This window comes from Salvelinus fontinalis, chromosome 28 (assembly GCF_029448725.1).
Source record: "Salvelinus fontinalis isolate EN_2023a chromosome 28, ASM2944872v1, whole genome shotgun sequence".
NCBI classification, from domain to species: domain Eukaryota; kingdom Metazoa; phylum Chordata; class Actinopteri; order Salmoniformes; family Salmonidae; genus Salvelinus; species Salvelinus fontinalis.
The window spans coordinates 18,715,985-18,731,262 of NC_074692.1; the positions used below are offsets into that span (position 1 = coordinate 18,715,985).

At 43.0% G+C, this 15,278-nt stretch overlaps 1 protein-coding gene across 3 annotated transcripts in view; it reads right to left on the reverse strand.

Annotated features, from left to right (window-relative positions):
• Window positions 1–15,225, reverse strand: part of LOC129826312 (rab11 family-interacting protein 2-like) — a 65,371-nt gene extending 50,146 nt beyond the window's left edge. Inside the window, exons 1-3 of one of the 3 annotated variants that reach the window (XR_008755014.1) lie at window positions 14,239–15,225; window positions 9,605–10,044; window positions 8,601–9,498 (exon numbers count right to left, since the gene is read on the reverse strand). Coding sequence is in view for 2 of the 3 variants with exons in the window: in XM_055886889.1 (XP_055742864.1) it covers window positions 94–1,946 (1,853 nt within the window). In the remaining variant the exon portion in view is untranslated. Of the gene's footprint in view, window positions 1–93; window positions 4,739–8,600; window positions 9,499–9,604; window positions 10,045–14,238 lie in introns of those variants that run through there. The other 2 variants (XM_055886891.1, XM_055886889.1) reach the window with 2 other exon arrangements.
• Window positions 15,226–15,278: the final 53 nt, after the last annotated feature.

Consider the following 15,278-nt stretch of genomic DNA (forward strand, 5'->3'; position numbering starts at 1 on the left):
GTTTGTTAGCCTGTTAGACATGGGCCAATTGACAGGTGAAAAAAAAAATTCAATTATTGAAGGCTGGTTATATCTAGAGGGGTTTAGGCTCACCTGCATGGAGTTGAGACTGGCCCACCACCATTGCTACTCAGCACAGTGAGTGGCTGCAGCTCAGAGGGTGAGACCCAGGACCGTAGCAGGGTCTTTTCCCCGGTCTGTGAGGTAAGCTCTCCCACTACGGACTGGGGGGGCTCAGGAGAAGTCAGGACAGAAGGTACATGGGAGGAGGAAGTAAAAGGGTCTGCTGCCCACTTGTCTTGAGTTTCCACCCCATCTCTGCCATAGAGTTTACTTTGTCCAGTATTTTGAGGCGACAGTTTTACACATCCTGTTGTAGCGGCTGAGCTGATCAGCTTGTCTTCTCTGGGTGAAGGGTTGTGTTTATCTAGCTCAATTTTTCCAATCGCTGCTTTATTACTTGAATTAGCTGAAGGCTGGGGTGCTCCTTGTTTCTTTTTAATTTGGGAAAATCCCCTTTGAAAAGCAGGACTGTGTTCTGTTTTTTCCTGCTCTCGAGGTTCATCTGAGTCACCATCATTAAAACTAGCAAAGGGATCTGTTGGATTGTTTGGCGCGAAAAGTTTATCCAAGTCATCAGTTGTCATTGCCTGTTCTTTAAGCTTGCAGTTTTTCTGTGGTTCTTCAGTGAACAAGTAATATCCACTGTGGCTTGGCTCTGGTTGGGCCCATGGGTCTTTAGGCAGGATATCAGCAATGGGGAAGGGGTCAAGTTCAGCAAACTTCACTTTCATAATGTGTTCCAACTGTGTTTTTTTATCAATGTCGCTTTCTGCAGAGTCAAACAAGAGTTGCTTTTCATTGTAAGCAGTCATCTCAGTGTTCTTTGCAGTCACTGGACTACTCCTTCTCATGATATCGAGGGTTGAGGCTCTCCTCTCCAATCTGTTCTCCTGCTCTACAGTGGTAGACCCTGCTGATGTCTGCTCATGATCTGCAGGTCTCAATGGCTCTTTGCGGACTAACCTTTGTCTGGGTTTGGCTGCGGGGATCTCTTTGGGAGTGTTTGGCAGTCCTTTAGGTTCATCTGTAGAACTTGACACCAAAACCACTCGTGATGTAGGTCTAGGTTTTTCTGTTGAGAAAACATGTTTGCCATCACTGGCTGTAGCAACAGATGTGTTTATCACCTTCTTTGCATCCTCCCGAGGTGTCACGAAGGGTAAGTCTCTGCTCTGAACCAAGGGTTTTGTCGAGACAAAGGCATTGGGCCTCTCAGATGGATTAGCCTGTATAGTGCTCTGGTCTTGGTTTGTGTTAGAGTCTACCACTAGTCTAAGGGGGACTGCAGCTACTGGTTTGGAAGGGGGAGTGAGTGCTGGCAAACTGCTGGGCCCTACACTCCTCAAAGAGGTAGATTGAACTTCCTGAACTTGTGTCTTTTGCTGGTGTAAGTGCTCTGCTGCCCGCTCCTGCAAGTAGGAATATTTATCATTGCGTGGATGTCCTGGTGAGTCGAGGTCTGGGCCATCCACACTCATCTCTTTACCAATGAGCCGAGGCACATATTCTTGCTGTCTCTGATTCACCTCTGCAATTATATGGTCCCATCGAGTATGCCCTTGTACTCCATGTCTCTTCTGTGGGAACAGGCTATCGTAGTCAGGAAGTGTTAGAGAATGTATTTTGCCCTCAACTGACTTAATTGGCACAGGATCACCACTTGCAACAGCAGATTTAGTAGAGACAATTCTGAAGCCTGCATTGGGTTTTCCATGGCTTTGCGGTTCCATTGGGCTGGGGGACAGAGGATCTTGCCGCTTCTTGTCAGATCCATTGGGGGAAGATCCTATGGCAGCCAGGTTCTCAGTGCTGCTGTAGGGATACTTGGAGGTGCTCCTCCGCACCTTAGCGGGAGCAAGGGAGGAGTGGAGGTTGGAGAACATACCAGGAGACTCAGAGGGGACGCTAGAGAAACGATTCAGCGCAGGGAGGGAGTTTGCTGCCTATGGGACTCTGTCGGGGGTTTCAGGCTGCTTCAGAGACTCCACTAATCTGCCTAGGAGTGAAAACCTGGAGGTCAGTGGCAGACAGTCACACCAGAGCTGAGCTTGCCCATGACAGCTGAAATAACCAAGAACTCAGGAGTTTACTCATCTTAGTGGGGCTTCATTCCATCAAGATCTTATCTTCACATGTGATGATGCACCCAGAATTCTACCAAGACAACGTCAGAAACTAGTGTTCTTTTAAGTCTGCTCAATTAAAAAAAAAATCAGTCTCTGCTCTTTTCTATTCTTTGTTCATCATTTGGACCCCTAATGATGATACATCTTGTGAACCCAGAGCATTTTCTGTCTGATATTTCAAACGTTTGTTTCAAAATTAAATTCTAGTGCAGCAATGATAAATATATACCACCGGTCAAAAGTTTTAGAACAACTACTCATTCGAGATTTTATTTAACAAATTTCTACATTGTAGAATAATAGTGAAGACATCAAAACTATGAACTTACACATGGAATCTAGTATAAAAAAATAAAAATAAAAATGTTAAGTCAAAATATATTTCATATTTGAGAAGCCACCCTTTGCTTTGATGACAGCTTTGCACACTCTTGCCATTCTCTCAACCAGCTTCATGAGGAATGCTTTTCCAACAGTCTTGAAGGAGTTCACACATATGCTGAGCACTTGCTTTTGCTTCACTCTGCCATCCAACTCATCCCAAACCATCGCAATTGGGTTGAGGTCTGGGGATTGTGGAAGCCAGGTCATCTGATGCAGCATGTCATCACTCTGCTTCTTGGTAAAATAGCCCTTACACAGCCTGGAGGTGTGTTGGGTTATTGTCCTGTTGAAAAACAAGCGCAAACCAGATGTGATGGCGTATCGCTGAAGAATGCTGTCATAGCCATGCTGGTTAAGTGTGCCTTGAATTCTAAATAAATCCCTGACAGTGTCACCTGCAAAGTATCCCCACACCTCATCCTCCATGCTTTATGGTGGGAAATACACATGCAGAGATCATCCGTTCACCCACACAGTGTCTCACAAAGACACGGCAGTTGGAACTAAAAATCTTCAATTTGGACTCCAGACCAAAGGACAAATTTACACCAGTCTAATGTCCATTGCTTATATTTCTTGGCCCAAGCAAGTCCCTTCTTTTTGGTGTCCTTTAGTAGTGGTTTCTTTGCAACAATTCAACCATGAAGGCCTGATTCACACAGTCTCATCTGAACAGTTGTGTCTGTTATTTGAACTCTGAAACATTTATTTGGGCTGCAATTTCTGAGGCTAGTAACTTTAATGAATGTATCCTCTGCAGCAGAGCTAACTCTGGGTCTTCCATTCCTGTGGTGGATCTCAAGAGCAAGTTTGATCATAGATCTTGCTGGTTTTTGTGACTGCACTTGAAGAAACTTTCAAAGTTCTTGAAATGTTCCGGATTGACTGACCTTCATGTCTTTAAACTAATGATGGACTGTTGTTTCTCTTTGCTTATTTGTGCTGTTCTTGCCATAATATGGACTTGGTCTGTCTTCCCCCTACCTTGTCACAACACCACTAATTGTCTCAAACGGATTGAGGAAAGAAATTCCACAAATGTACTTTTAACAAGGCTCACCTGTTAATTGAATTGCATTTCAGGTGACTACCTCATGAAGCTGGTTGAAAGAATGCCAAGTGGGGCCTCCCGGGTGGCGCAGTGGTCTAGGGCACTGCGTCGCAGTGCTAACTGCGCCACCAGAGTCTCTGGGTTCGCGCCCAGGCTCTGTCGCAGCCGGCCGCGACCGGGAGGTCCGTGGGGCGACGCACAATTGGCATAGCGTCGTCCGGGGTAGGGAGGGTTTGGCCGGTAGGGATATCCTTGTCTCATCGCGCTCCAGCGACTCCTGTGGCAGGCCGGGCGCAGTGCGCGCCAACCAAGGGGGCCAGGTACACGGTGTTACCTCCGACACATTGGTGCGGCTGGCTTCCGGGTTGGAGGCGCGCTGTGTTAAGAAGCAGTACGGCTGGTTGGGTTGTGCTTCGGAGGACGCATGGCTTTCGACCTTCGTCTCTCCCGAGCCCGTACGGGAGTTGTAGCGAAGAGACAAGGTAGTAATTACTAGCGATTGGATACCACGAAAATTGGGGAGAAAATGGGATAAAAAAAAGAGAGAAAAAAAAAAGAATGCCAAGTGTGCAAAGCTGTCATCAAGGCAAAGGGAGGGTACTTGAATAATCTAAAATATTTGTTTAACACTTTTTTGGTTACATGATTCCATGTGTTATTTCATGTTTTAATGTCTTCACTATAATTCTAGCAAAAATAAAAATACTTGAATGAGTAGGTGTTCCAAAACTTTTGACCTGTAGTGTATATGCCGTCTGGTTAGTGCTGGGTGTTCCGTATTTTACGATATGTGGTATTGATGCACCGACCAGTTTGGATCTTTACTTGACCTTCTATAACGGTTTTTGAATGTTTGGTTTTTAAAAATGTAACGTCCATTTTTATACTTTACTTCGCTACTTGAGTCGTTGCTGGGCTGCCGAGTGGCACAGCGGTCTAAGACACTGCATCTCAGTGCTTGAGGCGTCACTAGACACCCTGGTTTGAATCCAGGCTGTATCACAACCGGCCGTGATTGGGAGTCCCACAGGGCGGCGCACAATTGGCCCAGTGTCGTCCGGGTTTGGCCGGTGTAGGACGTCATCATAAATAAGAATTTGTTCTTAACCGACTTACCTAGTTTATATATATATAATATATATATATAAACTAGGTAAGTATATATGTACTATATATATATATATATATAATATATATATATAAACTAGGTAAGTATATATGTACTATATATATATATATATAATATATATATATAAACTAGGTAAGTATATATATATATATATATATATATATATATATATATAAAAAACACACGTTCAAATGTTTGGGGTCACTTAGAAATGTCCTTGTTTTTTAATTAAATGTACATTTTTTGTCCATTAAAATAACATCAAATTGATCAGAAATACAGTGCAGACATTGTTAATGTTGTAAATGACTATTGTAGCTGGAAACGGCTGATTTTTAATGGAATATCTACATAGGCGTACAGAGGCCCATTATCAGCAACCATCACTCCTGTGTTCCAAAGGCACGTTGTGTTAGCTAATCCAAATGTATCATATTTTTTTTTTTTTCAAAGGCTAATTGATCATTAGAAAAACATTTTGCAATTATGTTAGCACAGCTGAAAACTGTTGTTCTGATTAAAGAAGAAAAAGGGGAACTGGCCTTCTTTAGACTAGTTGAGTATCTGGAGCATCAGCCTTTGTGGGTTCGATTACAGGCTCAAAATGGCCAGAAACAAATAAATTTCTTCTGAAACTCAGTCTATTCTTGTTCTGCAAAATGAAGGCTATTCCATGCGAGAAATTGCCAAGAAACTGAAGATCTGGTACAATGCTGTGTACTTCTCCCTTCACAGAACAGCACAAACTGGCAGGAGTGGGAGGCCCCGGTGCACAACTGAGCAAGAGGACAAGTACATTAGACTGTCTAGTTTGAGAAACCAACACCTCTCAAGTCCTCAACTGGCAGCTTCATTAAATAGTACCCACAAAACACCAGTCTCAACGTCAACAGTGACGAGGCGACAAAAGCCATCTCAGACTGGCCAATAAAAATAAAATATTAAGATGGGCAAAAGAACAGACACTGGAACTGCCTAGAAGGCCATCATCCCGGAGTACAGATTCTCAACTAGTCTGAAGACTAGTTGTATTGCTTCTTTAATCAGAACAGTTTTCATCTGTGTTAACATAATTGCAAAAGGGTTTTCTAATGATCAATTAGCCTTTTAAAATGATAAACTTGGATTAGCTAACACAACGTGCCATTGGAACACAGGAGTGATGGTTGCTGATAATGGGCCTCCAGTTATTCCATTAAAAAAATAAGCCGTTTCCAGATACAATAGTCCTTTACAACGTCTACACTATATTTGTGATCAATTTGATGTTATTTTAAAATGGACAATTCTTTTTTTGCATTTCTTTCAAAAACAAGGACATTGCTAAGTGACCCCAAACTTTTGAACTGTAGTATATTAATTTCTCTGCTTTCTCCATGCAGCTTTCCACAGACCTACCCTGCCCTCTGTCACTCAAGGAGAGCATTTGTTGTTCCTCGAGCATGAGACACTTGCGTTCAGTCTCTGCATGGTCAACGCAGCACATGCAACAATGTGGTTTTCATTTTGCTTCTTAATATTAAGTGTTCTGTAATTACACTTAGTTTCCTTCTTACATCTGCAAACAGCTAGTTTGTCTATTCTTAGTAAGTTGAACCTAAAATCTTGTTAGCCATTAATGCTAATTGCTAGCTAATAAATGTACTGAGCCAGCAAACTTAACTAGCTATACAGCCTGTAGGTGTAGACTTACATTTTATGTTTTTGTGCAACAGTATCTTCAAAGAGGAATACACAAAGCAAAAATGCTAGCTACATGAAGTAGCTAAGAGAAAACATTCAATGTAGCCAAAGATTAGGGTCCCCTAGGAAATACTTGTCAAAACTTTGTTTCCTACCCCATCACAAAAACGCCCAGAGATTTTAATTTGTCATCATGTCAAACACTATTTAAAGTGCCCACTATTATACTCAAACTATTTCCATGAGTCCAACAGCTCACTCAAGTGTTTTGCTCTAAAAATCACAAAGTCAAATCGCAATTGCAACATTTGTTTTAAAATATGGCCAAGATTGTTTGCCCATTTCGTGCAGCCCTACATGTCAGAATGGAAATTATCAAATGTATTTTGGTTGAAGTGAACAGTATAAAACAATCACAATGGAGAAAGACCCATTGAAATCACTTAGAATGTATATGTTGCCACCCTAGGGTCACACACTACTCAAAACAAAATGTACAACTATTATTCAAAAACATAAAATACAGGCATTTAAAAATAAAAATAAATGCAATACCGGGATATGATACTTGGGTCATACTGCCCAGCCCTATGTCCGGTCCCATCTGAAACATGCTCTACCCCAAACACGCAAAAACATCCAACTATTTTTTTGTAAGCAGATCGTCACACCTGATAAGGTCTTGATGGAATTAAACAATTTGGAAATAACCACAACTGCCTTGCTCTTAACACTTAAGGGTTGTTATAAAAACACATTCAATTTACTTTAAGATGGGCTATCATTATTCTTGCAAAAAGGCTCAAACATAAGATTAAACAAATCTAGATATGAAATTCAGTAGTAAAATCAGATCAGGCTATGGCTCAACTAAAAAAGTATTTCCTCCTTTAAAAGGACTCTATTGAGTGGACAACTCACCATTAGGAAAGAACAATTAAAATAAATCCAGAAGTAGATGAGTGAAAAAAAAAACAGCCTTGTTTGCGCCAGCAGACAGTCCCAATGTACTTAGGCACCCAGTGTTAGCTCACTTCATCCCTCCCAACCTGTTCTGCACTATATCACCCAGTCTCAGACACACCTAGATTCCACACTACAGACCAATCAGCACAGTGGCCAAACAGGTCCATCACGCGCCAGATGGAATTCACAATGGTGATCCACGCTCATGTTTGTCAAGGCTTTTAAGAGCCTTAAAGCTGGAATTCATAAATGGTGAAACTGCAATGTCCATTTGCGATATTACAACTACTAAGTTATTGACCCCCCCCCCCCCCCCCCCCCCCCCCAGACATCATTGCATGCGCAATAGAACAGCAGAATATTTACAGCATTTTTTTTGTAATAACTACGCCTCACCTCCGCTTCGTCAACAAAATAATAACTAAGGCTGTGAGGCGGAATGGCAACATTTCTCCTACTGTGGATTCCATCTTTAAAGACAATAAAGAGGCACAAAGATGAAACTCACAATACTAAGCTAAATTGTAGCCAGCATAGAGATTGGAGACATGATCTAGTGTACAGATTAGTTAAACCATACCACCATCTGATCACTAATCCCCAAACCACCATAAGCAACTGGGAATAATAAAACCACTTAAAGTTGTCCAGATTGAATAGCTGTGGCGATGAGTGTTTTCCTTGCTTGCTATCCAATGGAACATACAGCAATTTGAGTGAAAATATGGATTTTAGGAGAGTTCTAAGAATGCAGTCAGAGAAAGTGGTTTATTTAAAATAAATAATTGGAGAGCTTGATGTATGTTAGATGAAAGGCTGCAAAGGCAGTCAACGTGATGCTATTAAAGCAAAACATTTCTAAATAGTTAACTGGAAATAACATGAAAACCATCTAGCACCCCATTAGCAAAATACTGAGACAGAAAATGTTTATTGGTTAGTGTTACCTGATCAGCAGTGAAGTATATTGTGTATATAGTAGCTCCACTTACCATTGTAGATGTAACTTTTGTCAGAACATCAGGTAGGCCTACATGACATTAGTAGGCTGACAAGGCTTACAGCAGAGAAGGACAAATCCTAATTGCACTATTAAAACCATGCATTGATGGGAGAGTAGCACAAAGTTTGGACTTAACTACACAGATCTCAAGTTATAATAGAGCTGTGAGTGCATTAGAACAAGACTGACACCTACCTAGGCTTGACTGCAGATACCTTGGCAGTGCGGTTGGAGTTGAGGAAGACCGCAGCGCTTGTGGTGTTGGGGCTGCAAACAGCCTTCTGGGAGTCCACCGGGCTCTCCTCAAACAGGGTTGGAGGGTCTGGACTGAGGGGGATCTCCTCAAATGGGTTGGCGGTGTGTGGTGGGCCCTCCAAATCTCTGGTGAAGCATCTGGGAGCTGGGTTGGGCCTCTCCTCCTTTGTGCTAGTCTGCTGCTGCTCTTCCTTTTTCTCCTCCTTCTTCCTGATCATACCAAACAGAGAGGACAGCCTCTCAGCCACAGAGGCCTCCTCCTGCTGCCTCTGGTCCTCCCTCAGCCTCTGAAGCTCCTCCGCCTCCAGCCGTATCCTTTCTTCCGCTAGGCGCTTCAGCTCCTCTTCCCGCTGCTTATTCCTCCTCACCTCATCCTCCTGGAACCTTCTCCTCCTCTCCTGCTCCTCCTGTTGCTTGCGTTCCTCCTCCTCCTGCATTATCTTGAGCTGCGCTCTGTGTTTCTCCTCATTCCGTCTCTGCTCCTCGGCCGGTCTTTTCTCCTCCTCCTGAAGGCGCCGTTGCTCCAGCAGCGCCCCATCTGCAGACTCCATTCTGTAGGTGGGGACAGAGAGGCTCTTGAGGGACTCTAGAGAGACGTCAGATGGTTGCCTGCGGCTGCGTAAATCCTCCACTGAGCCCTGAACAGAGCTGTTGAGGCTGAGGGTGGACCCAGACTTGGGCTCTACCTCCTCTGCATAGACATGGTTACCGTTGATGCACGTGCCATTTGGGTCATCCTTTTGCTTGGATCTGCCCAGAAGAGAAAAAGGTCCTGTAGACACCTTGCTGTCATTGCTGCCTGTCCGCTTGTGGCCCAGGAACTTGAACTTCTTTTTAACTGTAGATAGAAAGCGACAGTGAAGGAGTTTATTGCATATGCCAATCATCATCATCATTACTGAAATATTTTAAAACAATGTTTAAGCTGAATGAAAAGAGCTCACCATCAGGAGAATCCACATTGAGTCCAGAAGAGCGACTGCCACTGAGGGATGCATTCTTCTCAGGAAGAGTACCCAGTGTGGACATGGACTGGGAGATGTTGCGCTGCAAGTTGGATTTAGGGGCAAAGAGGGACTTGAGCTTGGATTTCTTCTTGGCCTCAGGGAACTCTGAGTACACCGAGTGGGAGTCACCCTCTCCCTCGCTGTCAGTCAGTACCTGGCTGACAGAGGGAACTATTGCAGAGGCGGAGTCAGAGAAGGTGTCCTTTTTCTTCCCACGCACTATGTCCTTGAGCTTTCCGATGCGGGAGCGTGGTTTGTCTTGCATGGAAAGGTCAAACATGCTGGCTGTCAAGTTGTTTCTCATAAACTGAATGTCCAACATCACCTCCCCTTTGACTTTGTCCTCCTTCCCATTCTTATCCAGCAGTTTGTACCAACTGAAAATGAGAGTGGGAGAAAGATATTACACTGAACAAAAATAAAATGCAACAATCTTAGATTTTACTGAGTTTCAGTTCATATAAGGGAATCAGTCAATTGAAATGAACGCATTAGGACCTAATCTATGGATTTCACATGACTGAATATAGCTATGCATCTGTTAGTCACAGATGCCTTTAAAAACATTTTTTAAGGCGCGTGGATGAGAAAACCAATAAGAATCTGGTGCGACATCGACTTCACAGAGTTGATCAGGCTGTTGATTATGGCCTGTTGTCCCACTCCTGTTCAATGGCTGTGCGAAGTTGCTGGATATTGGTGGGAACTGGAACATGCGGTCGTACACGTCGATTCAGAGTATCCCAAACATGCTCAATGGGTGACATGTCGGGTGAGTATTCAGGCAATGGAAGAACTGGGACATTTTCAGCTTCCAGGAATTGTGTACAGAGCCTTGCGACATGGGGTCTACAGTCACGGTATCTCTGTGCATTCAAATTGCCATCAATAAAATGTAACCGCGTTCGTTGTCCATTGCTTATGCCTGCCCATACAGTAACCCCACAATAGGGCATTTTGTTAAAAACGTTGACATCAGCAAACCGCTCGCCCACACAACGCCATAGATGCAGTCTGCCATTTTCCCGGTACAGTTGAAACTGGGATTCCTATGAGAAGACCATTTGCCCACTGAACTCGGTTACGACGCCTAACTGCAGTCAGGTCAAGACCCTGCTGAGGACGACGAGCACGCAGATGAGCTTCCCTGAGACAGTTTCTGACCGGTTGGGCAGAAATTATTTGGTTATGCAGATCCACAGTTTCATCAGCTATCCGGGTGGCTGGTCTCAGATGTGGTCTGTGGTTGTGCGGCCAGTTGCACTGCCAAATTCTAAAATGACTTGAGGCGGCTTATGGTAGAGAAATTAATATTACATTCTATGGCAACAGCTCTGGTGGACATTCCTGCAGTCAGCATGCTCCATCAAAACTTGAGTGGCCTTTTATTGCCCCCAGCACAAGGTGCACCTGTGTAATGATCATGCTGTTTAATCAGCTCCTTGATATGCCACACCCATCAGGTAAATAGATTATCTTGGCAAAGGAAAAATGCTCACTAACAGGGATGTAAACAAATGTGCACACAAACCTTGAGAGAAATAAGCTTTTTGTGCGTATGGAAAATTTGTGGGCTCTTATTTCAGCTCATTAAACCAACAAATGATGCGTTTATATTTTGTTTCAGTGTAGGGCCACCCATTCAATTAAAAAACAAATCATATGGCCAAATGACACATAACCAATGTACTGAAGGTCAAATGTGACGAATGAGCTACGGAAACTTTTTCAACGTCATGATGCCAGGAAATGGGGTCAAACATGACTTGATAAAACTATTACTGAAATTTTGCACTAGTTTTGACCTATAATAGATCCAGCGCTGATGTAAATGGGCTGTAAACTCATTGCAGTTTAGGCCCACTCTGCACAAAAGGAAAAGTAAGCCATCTGGAGAGCCCTTTCCATAACAGCCTCTGTGATTGAAGAGACGTCGCACAATTAGAGCACTGCTAGATTTCGACAAATAGCAGACCGTTAGGCTAATCCCAGTAATACAAAGTGAAGCTCTGACTGTCCCCCAGGTGAACTCTCACCTTCCCAAGACCAGAGCAACAACCCATCCAACCCAGGTTAAGTGGAAGCCCCTTGCAGTGTGCCGTTTTTGCATATTCAGTCACTCGCAGCAGGCCTACACGCTTAATATTTTTGCATCTTCACTTGAGTTATCATAATGGAAGCTTTAAAAAAAACATTTAGACAGGCCTACAAAAGGAAGCCAGTAGAGGGCAGAAATCCCTGGTTAAATTCAGTGTCATCACTGAACCTCCATGTTTCAGGGTCAGCTGGGGCAAGGGAAGCATTCAGGGGGGTCAGAGTTCTGATCAATAAGCTGTGGCTCTACTGAGCACTACAAACATTCTTCCCGGAGGACATCATACTTCCATAGGCAGTAAAAGTAAATCTGGTCACTTTTTACTCATTGTAGATGGTTAGTCGATGGGTATATATTTAGGATGCGTTCAGCTGAAATGCGCTGTACGCTGCTGGGTAGTGATCAGACATTCTATGTGGTTCATGTGAAGTTCAGTGCATCATTTCCCTGCCCATACTGGTGTAATAAAACAAAAATCCAGACAGGAACCTGTGGTGAAACATGCATGGGAGTAAACCTAGTCTACATTCCATAAAGCCTAGCAGAACAATAGGGAGTCTTCCTAGGAGGTGTAGGCTAATGAAAGATGTGCTATGCCTTCTCCAAGCATTCCTAATCTCCTCCTAAAACTGGGCCATGCCAAGCAAAACAGCAACTACTACCAGAGCACAGTACAATGGGATACAATTGAGAACATAAGATAATATTTCAATGTATTTTCTGTAGTACAGGTCAGACTCTAAACAATAGTTCAGTGAAGGGATTATATGAGTTAAAGGGAACTGTGTTGACATGGCACATGTGATAGTGTTTACAGATAAATAGAAAACCCTGGCCCTGAGAGGAGTGGTGGTCTGCTGTTGGACGAGTTCTCTGAGAGAAAGTAGTAGAGGCCCCGATTTCCCTCTGAAGCATAATGATTAACATGTCACATCCAGCTAATGCCTAACATGACAGACTAAACGGTATGAATTTGTTTGATAGACAAACCATGAAGATGAAACGGGTCTATAGCCAAGTCCATTTCTAATGCGGAAACAGAAATACCAAAAGAGCATACTTAACATAGGCCTATATTGTTGTCAGTAGTGCCTCAATTTTTCAATATCCAAGTTGTGGAACTTGCCCTTTCACCTAATAGGCCTAAGTGTGAACAGTGGAATATGGTCAGTAACATGGTGCGTTATTTGGCATCATATCCCTTTGTTTCATGCTGAGAACATATTCTGCTACATTGGGAGATGACAATGTCAAATCAACACATCAACTGATGTAGGACAGTAATCTAACACTATACACTGCAAGAGGGAACAAAGAGCAACCTCCAATACCCTTGTTTGAGAGAGAAGGAGCAAGATGAGTCATAAAAGGCTGTACAAACCCAACTGAGTAAACTCTAGATTAGGTTCCAGATATGAGTGTACAGTAAACAAGTGAATGTGCCTAATCACTGTACAAAGGCTGCCCTTGGGACAGCCTACACAGAGAGTATTGTACACAGGAGGATACAACCATGACAGTCACTCACTGCCCTCAATTGCAACAAATAGCCTACAAGTCAAAGATTAGTCTGCAGACTTCAATATTGAAATCTAAATGTCCTTCAGTCTTCTGTCCATGTTTAAGTCAGCAAAGTCTTAAAAACACTATTACATAAGATGAGGGTGTGTACATTTTTCCTCAAATCATGGAAAGGCAGCAAGCCTAATGTTTTGTTATAATGCTTGCTACACCCATGATAGAGCCTATCCCACCATTGTTGTGAATGACATCATTGTCCCAACCCCTGTAATTTCACATGTCAGTATGATGGTTTGATTAGCCCTCAGTTAAATAACCTTGAAGAAACATGGGGAAATGGCAGGAATGTATTCACTGGACAACATTCCTCATAATGAGATACAACATGGCATGCAGCATAACCCCATCCAGCTGTGAAGGCCAGAGATAGGCTCAAACTAAATGAGCTGGAATTCTCCAACTACTGTTCAGATGGAGAATTTCAAACAACTAAAAGGGGAGACATGGTTAGGGTATCAGGTCAAGTATTCACAGCCTAAAGCTACAGTTTGACAAGAAGGCAGAGGAAGCTTGACCTCACCCAACATAATCAGATCGTTTTCCCAACCAGCTCCATGGTTTCGGTTCTTCCACTGAGTTACTGATAAGGGATCTGGAATGGCCTTCTCCGTCAGTGCTTTAGGTGTGTAAACATGACTGTTCAAATGTGCAGAAGTTGATGGATGTAGAGTACAATAGACATTTATCAGCCTCCTGATAAACGTAAATGGAATTTCAGCTCTGCTATGTCAGTGAAATTCATCAAGTCAATGGTGACACTTAACAGAGCAGACATTCCTATCACTAATACCATTCTGGCTACACAAAGAACCCCCCTCTCGGTGGAGAACTAGTTTAAAAATATGTATGATAATATCCACAGATCCTTTATCTTTATTCAACATGAGCTACTTACTCAGTCTTTTTCCGGGCACTGTTATCGTGTAGATCCAGTAGGTTGATCACAGCTTGTCCCAGGAGCTTGTCCAGTCCCACCAGAGCTCTGTGCATTACAATAATATACAGTGTGCAGCGTTCAGCATTTCCATGGTGGAACAATGGCAGGTCAAACGTTGCCTCTTCCTTCCATACTGGTGCGACACATTTTTCGGCAACCGAGGTAGAAAACTTGTCTTTGGCCACCTGCATGATGGCATAGGCATCGTTGGTTCCATTCTTGCCTTTGATCCTCAAATTCCTGGCTTGGAACACCGTTACCTGTACGCTTGTGGGATACCACTGCTGGCTTTGCCTTTGGTCAGCCAAAGCCATTTCAAAGCTTTAGCTAGCTAGCTAAGCTTTGACAAAAAAAACTACTTTGGCAGGTTTTAGGATATCCTAACGACTTTGTTTTCACTTCCAGAGACTGACAGACCAAACGTTACTACCGATAGGTCGTTGTTCTCGGTAATGTATAATGACGATTGTCGACTCTCGGCCGGGTATCGGGTATCTGATGATGATGATGATGATGTCGACACACTTGACACTCCCACTTCACTCTATAATTCTACGGACGCAGTGGCTATGACAAGTGGAGTCTGAGTAATGTAACTAACCTTATATATCAGTCTCAATTAGCTAATGCAACCCAGGTGTTGGTCCTTACTACTAACTAACTTAATGGCTAGGTAAAGATGAAATATCAAGAACTCGCTAACGTTTGCTACAGTAGCTAGCTTACTAGTAGCTTACTAGCTACTTTAACTTGCCCAAATTCAGACGTTCGACAAGGACCATCGTATACCATTTTCTTCTATAAGCAAATTATACTCTGCGTTCTTATACAAAGAGGTCAAACACTAACACAACGACTGTCTGTAATAATTACTTTTCATTGCCTCTCTTGACTTTTTTCTTTGTTGGACGATAAACTTCCTCATCAACCATTCTTCCTTCCCATACTCTCCTACATTGCTATCTGATTGGCTAACATTTTCGTCAATAAATTGACGA